General features: G+C 42.6%; 1 protein-coding gene across 3 annotated transcripts in view; it reads right to left on the reverse strand.

Moving 5' to 3' along the window:
• cttnbp2 (cortactin binding protein 2) overlaps nucleotides 1–15,606 on the reverse strand; it is a 199,356-nt gene that overhangs the window by 151,621 nt on the left and 32,129 nt on the right. For all 3 annotated transcript variants that reach the window (XR_011520312.1, XM_070550258.1, XM_070550259.1), the window contains exon 2: nucleotides 10,481–10,588. Coding sequence is in view for 2 of the 3 variants with exons in the window: in XM_070550258.1 (XP_070406359.1) it covers nucleotides 10,481–10,588 (108 nt within the window). In the remaining variant the exon portion in view is untranslated. The remainder of the gene's footprint in view (nucleotides 1–10,480; nucleotides 10,589–15,606) is intronic.

The following is a 15,606-nucleotide window of genomic DNA, read 5'->3' on the forward strand; positions in this document are numbered from 1 at the left end:
GATAACCTGGTCCTTTGGGAATGGATCCATCTGACTGACTGACAGCCCACACACATTAAAAACCTGTTAGAAGGAACTGGTTCCACTGGGTTGTACCACTTCCACCAGAAGGGGGTGGGGGTGGGGGTGGGGTGGGGTGGGGGTGGGGGGTTGTTGGAGTCTTAACTTCATTCCTAAGTGGCATGACAGTGGGTGGCAGTGAAACACGAGCCTGGGAGTTTGTGAAGAAGGGTCTGGGTTGGGGAGGTCGGTTGGTTGCTAGGCAGCCAGCTGATCAAAGCAGCATACAGATTGGCTTGTGTGAGCAGATCGGAGAGGGTAGAGACGACCCGCCCCTTGAACACAGCTGGCAGTTTGCGCTTCTCACCAGAATTTATAAACCTTTCCAGTTTAATTAGACGGACAATAAAATATGGTTTCAACGTCTGCAAATTCAACTCTTCGACTTAATGACAAATATTCTGCATCAGCCCAGTCCAAATATTCCCTAAACATTCTGCTTCCTCTCTGGACCCATTTTTCTGTTGATTCAAATTCATAACTCAACATTAGGGCTGCCACGATTAGTTGACTCATCATGATGACGTCGACAATCTAAATAGTCAGCTATTAATTTAATAGTCGATGAGTCATTTATTTGCTTCCTGCATTCTGCTCAACCGTCGCTTTAACCTCGAGGCACTCAGGCGCACGTCCAGCTCAGCCTTCGTCACTGAAGAAAGAAGACATGGTGAGTCTGCAACGTAGCTGAAAAGTTTGGGAGCATTATACAAAGACAGAATAAACGCCCGTAGAATGCAAACTCTGCAAAGTGAAACACCCCTTTCACGGGAGCACATCAGCGATGCACGAGCATCTTCAGAGGAAGCACGTCATGGCGGAGAACAGTCGCCTCGGTATGTTTACCTCTTGTTAGCTGCTAACATCAACAGAGAGCTACTTGTATTTATAGGTGTAGCAACACCAGTAGCAGTGGCGATTTTATTACCTATAGAAGACATTTATATGTCACGTATTTTTGCTCCAATTGTAATCACTAATGATTTATTTCATCCCGCTACGTTACAGTGTCAATAAAAGTGTTCCTCTTCAATGGACAAGACCTTAGCATGCTAACATCTGGACCGAGGTCATTGTGAGCATGTTGGTCACGAGACTCCTGTCCTTGCTGAGCGATCAAGGTTTCAAAGAGATGATCAAGCAGCTCAATCCAGGATACCACAACAACTACGTACCAGACCGATCTCACATCACCACCAGGATGGAAAAAATAGGAAACAACCTTTAAGGTGTGTGTGTGTGTGTGTGTGTGTGTGTGTGTGTGTGTGTGTGTGTGTGTGTGTGTGTGTGTGCACGCGCACGCCCGCAATGTGTCTCTCTCTCTGTACGCAAATACATAAACATTAGAATATAATGCATTTCATGGTAAAATAAAAAGGTTGCTGAAAGAAACTAATTTTTTTACAGCATAATGCATTTTATGTGTGTTAAATCTTAACCTACTTTATTTGATCTAACAGAATTATTAATCTGGTACAAAAACTAACTTTAAAGAACAAGTCACCCCCCACCAGAGTCTTACTCTACTCCCACTTCCTGTTTGAAAAATGCAAATATGCTGTTGCCTGGCAGACCGAGAATGCGGAGTCGCTAACAAATACACACACACACACAGGCTCACAAGATTGTGACACCATGATGTACCAGCTAAAGTCATAGTCTGCCTCTTGGCCAATGGCGATGGCAGATTTAAATTAAAATGTAGTGCAGAGTTTTTACCTGAAGACGGTGCAACACTGATAGTTTGATTTGGGGGTGACTTACTCTTTAATATTCTTTCTCTTTATAATAAAGTAGATCCTCACAGCTGTCAACGATCTCCTGACTGCTGATGACTGCCTTGTTTTTCCAGCAGGCAGCTCAGAGCATTTTATGTTTCTTCCCTGAGAGTAATTTCTAGTCATCTCTCCAAGACTGTGGCCCAATAGATCTCAGTCTGAACTTTGTGGTGCCGTTCATAGTTCTTTTTTATTTAATGAATACAGGAATCACTTTCTCCAGGTTGAGTTCTGCAGTTTGAATGAGATGTTGCTCCATAGAGTTTGAAGATGAAATGTGAAATGCAGGGTCATGAAAAAATGTGAATGTAAGTCCAGGACCACAAATGCATTTCACGAAAGTGATGTCATCGAACCAGACATGGAGAAAACAAACTGAAAATTGCTGTGAGTTCAGCAAACTTCAACAATATGGCGCCTGTGTTTGGCTTAGCCGTGGTCACCGGCCACTTTTTCAAACTTTTCTCCACTAACCACCTCTTTTCCACCTTGCTCCTGTCTGCGATCTCCCTGCTACCATCTCCTATGATCGCCAGACTCTTTTGTCCTTCCGTTCATTCACGATCACCCAAGATGCACCGAGGATGTACCATCCTGTTTGTTTACCTGAGTGGCGCACCGGCCCGGAACCAATCGACGGTCCCGAGCTTTCCGCCTCCGGCTATGTTTGTCCGGTCCCGAGAAAACGTCGGAGGAAAAGAGCTAAACGAGCAGGAATCCAGGTGAGAATAAGACTTCTCTTAAAGCGTGGTTTATCTAGTAAACATCGGCGTGATCTTGTAGCTTCTTGTCCTTTGTTTGGTGACCTGAGCGCCACTTCCGCATTCACGCCAGGACGCGTTGGGACGCGGTTAATCAGTCCAAGTTTTTTAAGGTCGGTTTATCCTCATTCCTCAGTGGTTTCTCCTCCTGTTCCCTCCATAAGTGGTTTTTACAAACACCGTGGATCTAATCCCGCTAATTTACGTCCACTAACTCCAGCTGTTTCTGTAGTTTCTGATTCCTCCACCTCACTCAGCATGGCTCTATTAAATACCCACTCTGTTAACAATAAGTCCTTCCTGCTCAATGATCTAATTCTGTCTAAAAACCTGGATTGTCTGTCTCTGACTGAAGTTTGGCAGCAAACATCTGATTATTCTGGTCTGATTGAACTCTGCCAGAGTGGCTATTCTTTTCTTAGCCAGCCCCGGGGTTCTGGTCGTGGTGGAGGCCTAGCTGTTGTTTTCAGAGACCATCTTCCATGTAGCTCTACAACCTCTGGTCACTTTGCTTCCTTTGAACTGCAGCTGATTAAAGTCGGGCGTAAGGACCCGTTCTACTGTGCTGTGGTCTATCGTCCACCTGGTCCAAACTGTTCTTTCCTTCAGGAGTTTAGTGACTTTCTATCCTCCACTGTGAAGCTGTCCAGACTGGTGATTGTTGGTGACTTTAACATCCACGTTGATGATCCCTCTGATCACTTTGCCATGAATTTCTCCAGCCTTATGGACTCCTTTGGCTTTACCCAGCATGTTTCTGGCCCCACACACACCAGGGGGCACACTCTGGACCTTGTTTTTACCCTGGGTCTAAATGCTGACAGTGTTTGTCCTGAGGACGTTTATATTTCAGATCACCATTGCATTTTCTTTAACTTGTCAGTTTCTGCGTCCCCACCTCCTGCTCGCCATATCGTTAGTTCTCGTTTTCTTAATGAGAGCACAGCTAGCAATTTTTCTGCTGCTTTTGATCCACCCTGTTCTTCTGATACCGACCCAGATTCCTTAACTTCTCAGTGTAACGAGCACTGCCTCTCCATTCTGGACAACATCTGTCCTGTCAGAACCAGATCAGTTCCTGCAGTGAACCCTACCTCCTGGTTTAATGACAGCCTTCGCAGCCTGAAGCGCCAATGCAGAAAAATTGAGCGCTTGTGGAAGAAAACCCATCTCCACGTCCATCTGCTGCACCTAAAGGATCTTCTGACATCCTTTAACTCTGCAGTCAGAGACGCTAGGGTTTCCCATCTCCAACCTGGTGTCCCAGAGCAAAGGGAACCCCAAGGTGCTGTTTAACACTATCAGCAGCATCGTCTCTCCTGCCTCTCCTACAGCCTCCATCCACTCTGTTACAGACTGTGAGAACTTTCTGTCTTTCTTTGTGGACGAAGTCAATAAGGTTAGATCTAGCATCTCTCCTTCAGCCTTATCGCCGCCTCTCCCGACTCCAACCAGACCCATCATCCTAGATAGCTTTGCTCCTGTTTCTTTGCCTGAGTTAACCAAACTAGTTAACTCTATGAAGACCTCTGCATGCCCCCTCCACATCTTACCCTCATCTTTGTTTAAAAGTGCTTTTCAGTCCATCGGTCCCAGCGTGCTCTCTATAATTAATGCTTCTCTGGTTTCTGGTAAGGTCCCTGCTTACTTTAAGAACGCTGTAATCCACCCGCTTCTTAAAAAACCGAGTCTGGACCCCTCTCTCCATAGCAGCTTCAGACCCATCTCTAAACTTCTGTTCATCTCCAAGATCTTGGAAAAGGTTGTGGCTAAACAACTCACAGCTGCTCTTGATGAAGATAACATCTATGATTGCTTCCAGTCAGGTTTTCGTAGAGCTCATTCTACTGAAACAGCTCTTCTTGGGGTCTCTAATGACCTTCTGACTCACAGTGATGCAGAGGACTGTTCTGTTCTGGTCCTGCTGGACCTGACTGCAGCCTTTGACACTGTTGACCATCACCTGTTACTGGAGAGGCTGAGAGACTGGGTAGGCCTATCAGGAACTGCTCTGGAGTGGTTCTCCTCTTATCTCTCTGAGTGCTCCTTTTCTGTGGCCATCTCCAAGTTTAGGTCCTCTACCACCTCTCTTACCCATGGTGTCCCACAAGGTTCTGTGCTGGGGCCTCTGCTCTTGCTCCTCTATCTGTTTCCTCTTCAGCACATCCTGAGCTCCTTCAAAGGAATCTCCTACCATCTTTATGCAGATGACATCCAACTGTACATCTCCTTTAAGCCGCATGAGATGTCTAAGCTGCAGCTGTTACACACCTGCTTAGACTCTATCAAAACCTGGATGGCTGGGAGCTTTCTACAGCTGAATGAAGATAAGACTGAGATCCTCATCTGTGCCCCAGACAAGCTGGTTCCCAAAGTCAGAGACTCTCTTGGTCAGCTTGCTTCCCACACCAAACCTTCTGTCAGGAATCTTGGTGTGACCTTTGACCCAGCTCTCACCCTGGATTCTCATGTCAGTTCTCTTGTTGGCTCTTCCTTCTTCCATCTCAGTTACATTGCTAAGCTTAGTGCCATTCTGTCCCGCTCTGAACTTGAGACAGTTATCCACACCTTCATCTCCTCACGCTTAGACTACTGTAACTCTCTTTTCACGTGTCTGAGGAGAACCTCCCTGAACCGTCTACAGGTGGTTCAGAATGCCTGTGCTTGGCTTTTGACCAAGTCCTCCAAATACACCCACATCACCCCGCTTCTCCTCCAGCTTCACTGGCTGCCATTCAACTTCGGGGTTCATTTCAAGATCCTGGTTCTGGTTTATAGGGCCTTACATGGACAAGCACCATCTTACATTGGTGATCTTCTTAGTCCCTACACCCCCAGCAGGTCCCTGAGGTCCAGTGATCAAAGCCTACTGGTTGTGCAGCACCAGGCTAAAGACCAAAGGTGACAGATCATTTGCTGCTGTGGCCCCCAGACTCTGGAACTCTCTCCCCCTGAGTCTGAGATCAGTGGACTCAGTGGTCTCCTTCAAAAAGCAGCTGAAGACTCACTTGTTCAAGCTGGCTTTTGTATGACCTTCTTCAACCCCTCTCTCTTTGTTTTGCTCACCCCACCTATTCCACCTTCCTCAGGATCCACTGATTTCCCTCTTTCCTATTCACTCTCTCTCTTTCTTAACATTTTTTCTTTTAAATCCCAATTGCCTATTTTTGCTCATTTTAAATATATTTTAAAACATTTTCTAAATGCTTTTTTATATTTTAACATTTTTTTTGTTTTTGTGAAGCGCCTCGTGATTTTTATCTTGAGAGTCGCTATAGAAATGATATTTTCTTCTTCTTCTTCTGAACTTTCTCTTAAACCATGGCAGACAACGAGGACCCCGGTGGAGTGCGAAAAAGACAGAAAATGTCAAAGTTGTGGGACCATTTTTCACGTCGTAAGGCGGAAAACGCAGTCCAGTGTAAAAACTGTAAAATGGATTTGGCCTACCACACCACCACATCCTCCATGCTGCAGCACCTGACCAGGAAACATCCACATGTAAATGTCACTTCTGCAAGCGGACTCGGAGCCTCTATAATGCATTTTAGCCTGTATTTCTATATATTCTGCGGACACTGTGCGACTTTTTCATTTGTAGCACTTGGTTTCAGGTCACACTGTGCGTCTGGTAGCAACACGTCAGTCTTAAAATGTGCTAAAAATAGCAGTTTTTACAACACGTTGGACTTTTTATTGTGTTATTATTGATGTCTGTTGTCCCTCGGGATTGCTGCAGGAGGACACAGGTATTTATGAGAGGAAAACTAAATAAAGTAAATAAATGTTTTGTGATCAGTATAATTGGACATCACCACGGCAAGCATGCTGTCTCGACAATCCTTGTTAGTGGGAGAAAAAAACTGTAGAAATTAAAACGGGTGTGTGTTAATAGGGAAACAGCTGGCGAGCCATGTTTGCGCATGCGCGGTTCTGGTGCTGTTTGGGCCGCAGTCGCTCGCAGCGCTACTTCTCGCATGAGGGGAAAAACGGCTCGGGTTGTATACTTTTTTTTGCACAGGCATTTTTTTACTGTGAAGTAAAGTTGAAGTGCTGAATTTTGAAAACTAATTTTGAATAAAACTTTAAGAATAACTGGCAATTTCTTGCTCATTTTAAAAGGCCTTTCATATTTTATAACATGCTATTTGATATAATGGTTTATAAACACAAAAGGGTAATTTATTAGAGTACTCGATTAATCGATAAAAGATTCGATAGAGTACTCAATTACAAAAGTATTCAATGGCTGGAGCCCTACATCATATTCTCATTTTTTCCAGGTGGCCAGTAAATCTAGTCTCACTGGATGGTTAAGATGTGAAGCTTTACCGTTTTAATTAGCACATTTATATGTGTATAAAGATGAAGCCGAGTCAGCAAATGCCCAGCATAATGGGTCAATGTGCAAATAAGAATTGTTTAAATTTTTTACTTCATAAATGAAAAAATATAGAACATTTTCCAGATTTTCCAAGAAAAATTCATGCTAAATATATCAGACCTTCGATGTATAAATTTTAACTTCCAGAATGATAATTTTTCAGTTAATCAGAGCTAAAATGACCAAACTAATAATCAGCCTGTGTAATGTAGCTCCTAGAGATCTCCATATATGATGGTAATATTTTACAGCTTTTTGTCTCTTTGTTCAAAACATTTTTTCTTGCATCATAGATATTGCACAGCACATGGCTGAATATGTGGGAGGAGCTCACTGAAGCATCACTGAAAATAAACCACAGCTTTTTACAGGTCACAGAGTACGCTGTGATTTTTAATATATTTTGTATTAGCAGCACATCCAGAGAGGTAGAGAGCAACAAGGGCAGGAACTCAAACAATCTAAAGAGAGGTGCAATAGCAAGATGTATGTGAGACGAAACAAAACAGATGAATAAAGAGGCAAGCCACACACAGCACAAAAACAAAAGTGGATCTGCAAAATGGAGATGAACAAAATGTTAACGGTTGGGGGGTGGGAAGGGGGTAGAGGTGCAGGAAAAGCCCAGCAACAGGGCATGCCCTAAATAGCTAGATGTAAGGTCACTGGAGGAAACCTGATGGGCATGTGTTTTGTTTCACTAAACATGCATGAAGCCAGCGCTGACAGCAGCTCTCTTAGTCATATGTTACATCACATGACCTCAGAGGGAGCGCTGCTGTGAGGCTGGACGGTAGTGGGCACATCTGAACTGTCAAACACTTTGTTTTGGACAGGGACATTCACACGCCCTGCTTCAAATACTGATTTAAAAAACTATTATTCTAACAACATTGTGTTCTAGTGGGAAAGTACCACTGACTATCTGCCCATGCCCTAATCTTGGGCTCCGGCTCATGAATTTATACTCTGTGAGTCAGTTGGTTCATGGGCCTAAACATGTTTGCAAAAGCAGCTCCCTCATGTTGGAAAGTGACCACACAAGTACTATCTCATGAGTACCAACATGAGAGCTGAGTGGAGAAAGAAAAGCTCCAGGCAAAAGGGAATTGGCGACATGTTGCCACCACAGGTCCCACTGATCGTGTGATATTTCTGTCTTCTGATGATTCTCCTTTCATTGTTTCTCCAGGACAAATGTGCCTGAGCCAGTTTCAGTCAATTATGAATTAATCTGGGGCAGGAGGTACTTTTAATGACAAATGAATGATTGCCAAACCAGGGAGGTCTGTTCTAATCTTTTTGGTCTGATAGCAGAAAGGTCGGTGTGGTGCTGGGAACAGGTGCTGTAGGGGTGGTGCTCCTGCTGTTGTGGGATCTGCTTTAGACGGGCCGATCAATGAGGCTGTTTAGCTGGTTTCACAGTGAACTCAGAAAACGATGACAGAATATTGCAGTGACAGTGATAGCTCTGCAGCTGGTGACCAGATGATGCCTTTCTTTTTGACTATCAAGGGGGTGTTGGGTATAGGATGGGGAGGAGTTGTTTTAATCCACTCAGTCACACTGACTCACTTTGTTTGAGATGACACCAAGTCTCCATGTCATGCTGTCTTTCTGTTGAATTTCACCTTTTTGTTCAGTCCAATTTAGTTTATACTGGTCAAATCTGTCATTTTTGCTACAGGCTCCCCCATTCTTTATTCTCTGTCCTTTTTGTCTCACTCTTACTGTCTTCCACTTTCTCAGATGGTATCCGTGACAGGATGAATAGATTCTTTGTGCTTCATGAGATGTGAGTGGGCAGCAGAGAGAGATGGATAAATTCCCTGAGACCTGGGTAGAATATCCATCCACAGAGATGGTGGGTCTCTTAAAGGGACATTTCATTCTGAAGTAAAAACTATAGATAATATCTTACCCATGGTAGATTGCTTCCTCAACAGACTCTAGAGATTGAAGCCGACAAGACTGATGAGCTAATGGCTAGTCCAAAAGCAGCCAACGTGACATCAACTAATTTAACCGAATTTTCTATTGGAGTGACCATTCACATGAAGGAAACATGGAGACACTGCTACAAAAGCAGAGAAAAGTTGCCAAGGATGCCTCAAGGTCCAAGCAAAGAAGTAAAGTGTTGATGACTAGAGTGGATAATGAACCATAGAAATTGTGGAGACAAAGTCAATAATTGAAAGTGTGTGTGTGTGTGTGTGTGTGTGTGTGTGTGTGTGTGTGTGTGTGTGTGTGTGTGTGTGTGTGTGTGTGTGTGTGTGTGTGTGTGTGTGTGTGTGCGTGTGTGTGTGTGTGTGTGTGTGTTAGAGAAATAACCAAATACAAAAACCCTAACAATGGAAGAACCAGACAGACTTGAAAAAGCATAACTAAGATAGAACAAATGGCAGATTAATTATAGACTGAAACGACAACCATTGCTGTGCCTCTGGGTGAGTTAGGAAGTCCAGCGAGGTTGATGATCGTACAGCAGGCTCAATTTGAGGAAAACCGAAGAAAGTATCACCATGACAAACAGCCTGGGTGCAGCTAAGCACAGCTACACAGGCCAAAGGTCGCCTGTTCCAACCCAGCAACTCTTGTATCATATGGACAGAAGCTAAATGTGATTTTGTTTCTTTACCAACAACCTTTACAATGGATACCTTAAAAGAAAATGCATGTATTTATTGTCACATTTAGATTTTTTTTAAAGAAATAAAACCTTGGAGGCAGTGCTTAAGTGGAGCAAACTGTGATGACCTAATTGCAGAATAGCCGGGAGGGAAGGTCCTGCAAAAAACTCCACATTTTCTCCTCTGTGGAGAACTTTAAACACCTCCGGCGCTTGGGTGGGAGAGGTTGAGTATTTGGTAACCACAGATCAATACATCATCCCTTACAAGGCCGCCCCAACTTTCATGACCCTGCTTCTCACACAAGAGAGCACAGATTGATTCAGATGCACCATTCTTATTATGAAAACCCACTCCAATGGTAACAGAACCTAGAATCAACATGCAATTTAACCCTTTTAAAAGTGTAAATCTTGTTATTTTCACCTTCATGAGTCTTAATATTCAATCAGGCTCAACAGGACCTTCAATCACACATTCATTACTGTAGTTTGGGCTGGTCGTGTTTGTGGACACCCACTGGCCTTTCTGGCAAAACACAAAGAGCTAACCAGTGTCTAGGCCAGCTCTCTTTCAGCAGAGGCAACAAGAGCTTCTTGTCTGCTGGTAATTACAAGGGGAAATAGATACAGCAGGGAAGTGTCTTTCATTGTGGTCACACAAGCATTCTTCTTATTTATGAGATCAAGATATTCTCTAAGCAGCATTGGAGACATTTCATCATCAGAGACAAAAACACAATCCTGGGTCATAATTAAAATTAGCACGGCTCATCTCCAGGAGTTTAACAAAGCCCGTCTGTTGTGAATAGTATCGGTTTCATCTGACAATAGCTCCAATGGAGAGGTTAGGAGTGTGATGACTCACCCTCAGCGCTTCGATAACTAGGTCTCTGGCCTCCAGCTCACCCTCCATGATACTGAGCAAGGTGAGCAGCTCCGGCTTACTCAAGTTATCCATGTTGAACTCACATTTCTACAAAGACATGACAGAAAAACAAAATATGATTTAAAAAGAAGTCAGAAGAATCTGCAGTGCAACAAAACACCAATTAGAGCGACAGTTTGTTTTCCAGAACTTGGAAAACTGTGCATGTTCTAGATTGGAAACTCAGACGTTGGTAAATACTTTAAATGATTTAATAAGACACTGAACAATAAGCTTTCATTTTATTAGAAAGTTTGTTGCCTTAGTATTGATCTTGAGTGAAATTACTGCATTTAATTCTAATGGCTAATTTACAGCCCTCTACATCTAATTACTCTAAGTTTCATTTCTCCCACGCTCTTTTAATGCATCACAGCCTAGCCCAGAAAACTCAAATAACAGACGCCACCCTTAGCTGGAAATTTTTCTATTGGGCTAATTGATTACAGAGACGGGGGCAAAAATCCCTCATCGTTGTTGGGGGGGGACATTAGACAGTAAACATTTCAGGAGTGACTCCTGAGGGGGGCAATAAAAAAGTTTTTTATTCATGTGCTGATTCGTCTTAAATGTCTCAGCTGTTGTTCTTTATTAATCCATATATATAGTCCATATATAGTCCAGACCTGTCTACAGGTTTTTGGATGCTCTACCAATAATACTAGGAAAGGAAGGTGTCAGTTAGCTACACCATAGACCAGCGCCGGCGCTCCGCACACGCACACCACGCATAGCGCGTAGGGCACCACGCCGGGGGAGGGGCACCAAAAGCAAGCTTATGAAAAATAATATATATATGATAAAGACAGATTTCAATTAGAAGATGTGCTAAGCAAGTTAACAGCATGTTTACAGAGAGAAAACAATACAATAAGTAAAGGAGATGGACCGTGTCCACTTTTCACTCTGTCCGGGCGTCCGGACTGGGGGTTCTTGTGAAAATATCCGGATTTTCATCCAGGAGCAGGGATCGAATTATGGGGGAGCTGTATATCCTACACATCCAGGGGAGCCGGAAAAAAGTTTTCTATCTATATGACATCATTTATGGACTCTTTTGAGCAGAGAGCTCAGACAGCAGCACAGCGCTGATCGTTGTTGCGCAGCGCTCCAAGCTGCTGCTTCCAGCGCACGGTCCATTCTCAAAGTGGCGCAACCAAAAAACTATAATTAACACACGATCGTTCATGTCCGCACATGTTCTCTATTTTCTGTCTTATTTGTGCCTGAAGCGCTCTGCCACTGCAGAGCTCATCACCTGTGCTGCGGTGATTTCACCTCACTGACGCAGCATCGAAACGCGCACTCCGCTTTGTGGTCAGGAGATCCCTTTGATCTGCTCAAAAGTAACTGATGAGGTGAAAAAGTAAGAATCCAGGCAGCAGTTTTTCTGGAGAGTTTAGAGGAGATGCAGGAAGATGAGAGACTGACAGGACAGGAAAATAGTTAAATAAAAACAAGAAAACAAAACAAAGTGTCGAAAAGTAAAATGTAGGTAGATTTATCTCCACTACACGTTTTTACCTGTAAAAAACATATTTATACATCTGATACAATTCAGATCACCTTCATAACTCAGTGACACACCCAGGGTCGTTTCAAGACATTTTGGGGGCCAAGGCAAAATGACCCCCCCCCCCCACACACACACACACACCCACACACACACACACACCACCACCACCACCACCACCGCCCCATAACTGGGCTCCCCAAGCCTCTGTGTAATTCATACCCTCTCCAGGAGTATTAGTTATACAGTGTTTATAAAAGCCCCTCAGACATTACTGACATGTTCTAGTATTATCAGATGAAAAACTAAATGATCACACATGCTGTCTCATCTGCTTCTTTTCTAAACTTGCAAAAAGTAACAAAACCATCTGAAAGCCGCTATTTGTGGATTCTCTGAAAGTTTCCATGGAGTGTGTGACAACTTATTTTATCATTGATCCTATCGTCTAATCTCACAGCTGAAACAAGCATCCTTAATAATCTGTGCACAGGAAGCGTACCGATGCTGTAGTAAAACAAAAGGTATAATAATTTATTATTAATAAAACCTTGTTGCAGCACAAAAGCAGAAAAATGATATTTTGCAATAAATATGCTAAATATTTACATATGAATTGTTTTAGAGTCCTTTTATTGGCAGAATCTGATATTTAGTTCTTACAAAAAATGGGTCCCAACATGGTTTGTGTGGCGTTGCCATAGTGCAGGGGTGTCAAACTCAAACTCACAAGGGGCCGAAATGAAACTTTGGGACGGAGTCGAGGGCCAAACTTAATATTTTTTGAAAAAGTGACGGCAAATTTGCACGTTTTCTTTATCAACATGTATGCAATTTTGAACCTTTAAATTTGGAAACAAACATATTTCTGCATTAACACTGAATGTGGAATAACCAAATTACACACGAGCAAGTCAGTTTTAAATAAAAGGCATCAGTGGTATTCATTACTTGTGGTATAATCAGCATTTTTAAAATCTATTCAGGATTAATGTTTTCTTGTTTATTCATTTTTCTTATTTTTTCTTCTCCCTTTTTTCTCCTGTAATAACTGTCATCGCTGCTGTGACGTCTAGCTTTCCCCACTGAGGAACAATAAAGGGATTTTCTATTCTATTCATCTATCTGCAGCCTTTCCACTTACTGTTTACTGTAGGTTAAATCTTTTCTCACGGGCCAACAACAAAATAAAATATCATTTTATCTTAAATGAAAATGCAACATCTCACCTGTTAACTTTCATGTTTTGGAGCAGAAAAAGAGCATAAAACCAACATATTTAAAGCTCAGTTTGTTCCACTGGTTTACTGTGATGCTCACCTGTTCCAGCTAGGGCTGCAACAAACGATTATTTGGATAATCGATTAATCGGATGGGGTCTCGACACGATTAATCGATTAATCGGATTACATGGGGAAATTTTTAAAAACTGCTAGGGAAACGTTATTTCTCTCCTTCCTTCACTTTATTTAACACAACATTATTAGAAAACAGTTCAATAGCAGAAAAACAACATGCCATCACCTAAATTGTCTTATAAGGTGTATAGACAGAGACCCTAAGCTACATCTATCTGTGACCTAAAATGCTTGGTCCAAGTTAAACAGCTTAAGGGCAATTCTCATCTGTTTTGTTTGATCTCATCTGTTGACATTTATTTTAAATGTAATTAAACATAGGCTGTGAATTAATCAAAATTGATCACTATTTCCAAAAATGACTGAAAAAATACCAAATAAAACAAAAGTAAATGAATGCCATCCTCCTTGCGATGATGCCCTGGGCAACTGCCATAAAGTCACATCAAGAAATGCTGCTGATCATTCCAATGATCCCAAATAGACTCACATTAGGCCACATGAAAGCAACTGAACCCAAAAATATATTAACCAGTATATAACTGCACTCTCACACAACACGCCTGCAGCAACAGTTAGGACTCCTCCCTCCCTTTTAAAAGCGTTTTTGCTTCCGAGGACATTGTGGTTGTAAAACCACATGCTAGTAGTCTGGCCCCGGTGTGATCAACCAGTTTCTGCGGGAATGTGACGGCGGAACCAGGGCCATATTAACACTTTGTTGTACCCTGGGCAACAATATTCAAGGGCTCCATCATCACGACCCGAGGATCACCATAATGTGGTCACATACAGAATATTTTACTGTAATATGCAGTAAATATACTCAATACTTGAATGCCTGACAACACGTAACCCGCCCAGAGTAACCTTTGACCCACCTCGTGTGGACTGACCAATGAGGAGAGGGTCTTAACTTGAGGCCCTCTCTTCATTGGTCAGTCTGCATGAGACTGACTCTCAACTGACGTTCAGTCATAGGCAGCGAAGCGTCTCTGTGCAGCGCAAAAGCCCGGGTGGACAGTTTGTTTAATGTAGGGTGATCATATTTCCATTTCCAAACAAGAGGACAGGGGATCTGTGCCTATGACGTCACACTATGGCAACACCACACAAACCATGTTGGGACCCATTTTTTGTAAGAACTAAATTAATATCAGATTCTGCCAATAAAAGGACTCTAAAACAATTCATATGTAAATATTTTGCATATTTAATGCAAAATCTCATTTTTATGCTTTAGTGCTGCAACAAGGTTTTATTAATAATAAATTATTATACCTTTTGTTTTACTACAGCATCGGTAAGCTTCCTGTGCACAGATTATTAAGGATGCTTGTTTCAGCTGTGAGATTAGATGATAGGATCAATGATAAAATAAGTTGTCACACACTCCATGGAAACTTTCAGATAATCCACAAATAGTGGCTTTCAAATGGTTTTGTTACTTTTTACAAGTTTAGAAAAGCAGCAGATGAGACAGCATGTCTAATAATTTTGTTTTTCATCTGATAATATTAGAACATGTCAGTAATGTCTGAGGGGCTTTTATAAACACCATATAACTAACACTACTGGAGAGGGCATGAATTACACAGAGGCTTCTGGGGAGCCCAGTTATGGGGGGGGGGGGGGGGACATTTTGCCTTGGCCCCTAAAATGTCTTGAAACGGCCCTGGGTGTGTGACTTAGTTTTGAAGGTGATCTGAATTGTATCAGATGTATAACTATGACATGTGTACAACTTATTGTTTTTTACTGGTAAAAACGTGTAGTGGAGATAAATCTACCTACATTTTACTTTGTTTTCTTGTTTTTATTTAACTATTTTCCTGTCCTGTCTGTCTCACATCTTCCTGCATCTCCTCATAATTCTCCAGAAAATCTGTTGCCTGGATTCTTACTTTTTCACCTCATCAGTTACTTTTGAGCAGATCAAAGAGATCTCCTGACCGCAAAGCGGAGAGCGCGTTTTCGATGCTGCGTGAGGTGAATTCACCACAGCACAGGTGATGAGCTCCGCAGCAGAGCGCTTCAGGCACAAATAAGACAGAAAATAGAGAACATGTGCAGACAAGAACGATCGTGTGCTAATTATATTTTTTTGGTTGCGCCACTTTGAGAATGGACCGTGCGCTGGAAGCAGCTGCCTGGATCGCTGTGCAACAATGCGGAACCGGTTCGCAGCAGCGCAA

The sequence above is a fragment of the Nothobranchius furzeri genome, chromosome 4 (assembly GCF_043380555.1).
Source record: "Nothobranchius furzeri strain GRZ-AD chromosome 4, NfurGRZ-RIMD1, whole genome shotgun sequence".
Lineage (NCBI taxonomy): Eukaryota > Metazoa > Chordata > Actinopteri > Cyprinodontiformes > Nothobranchiidae > Nothobranchius > Nothobranchius furzeri.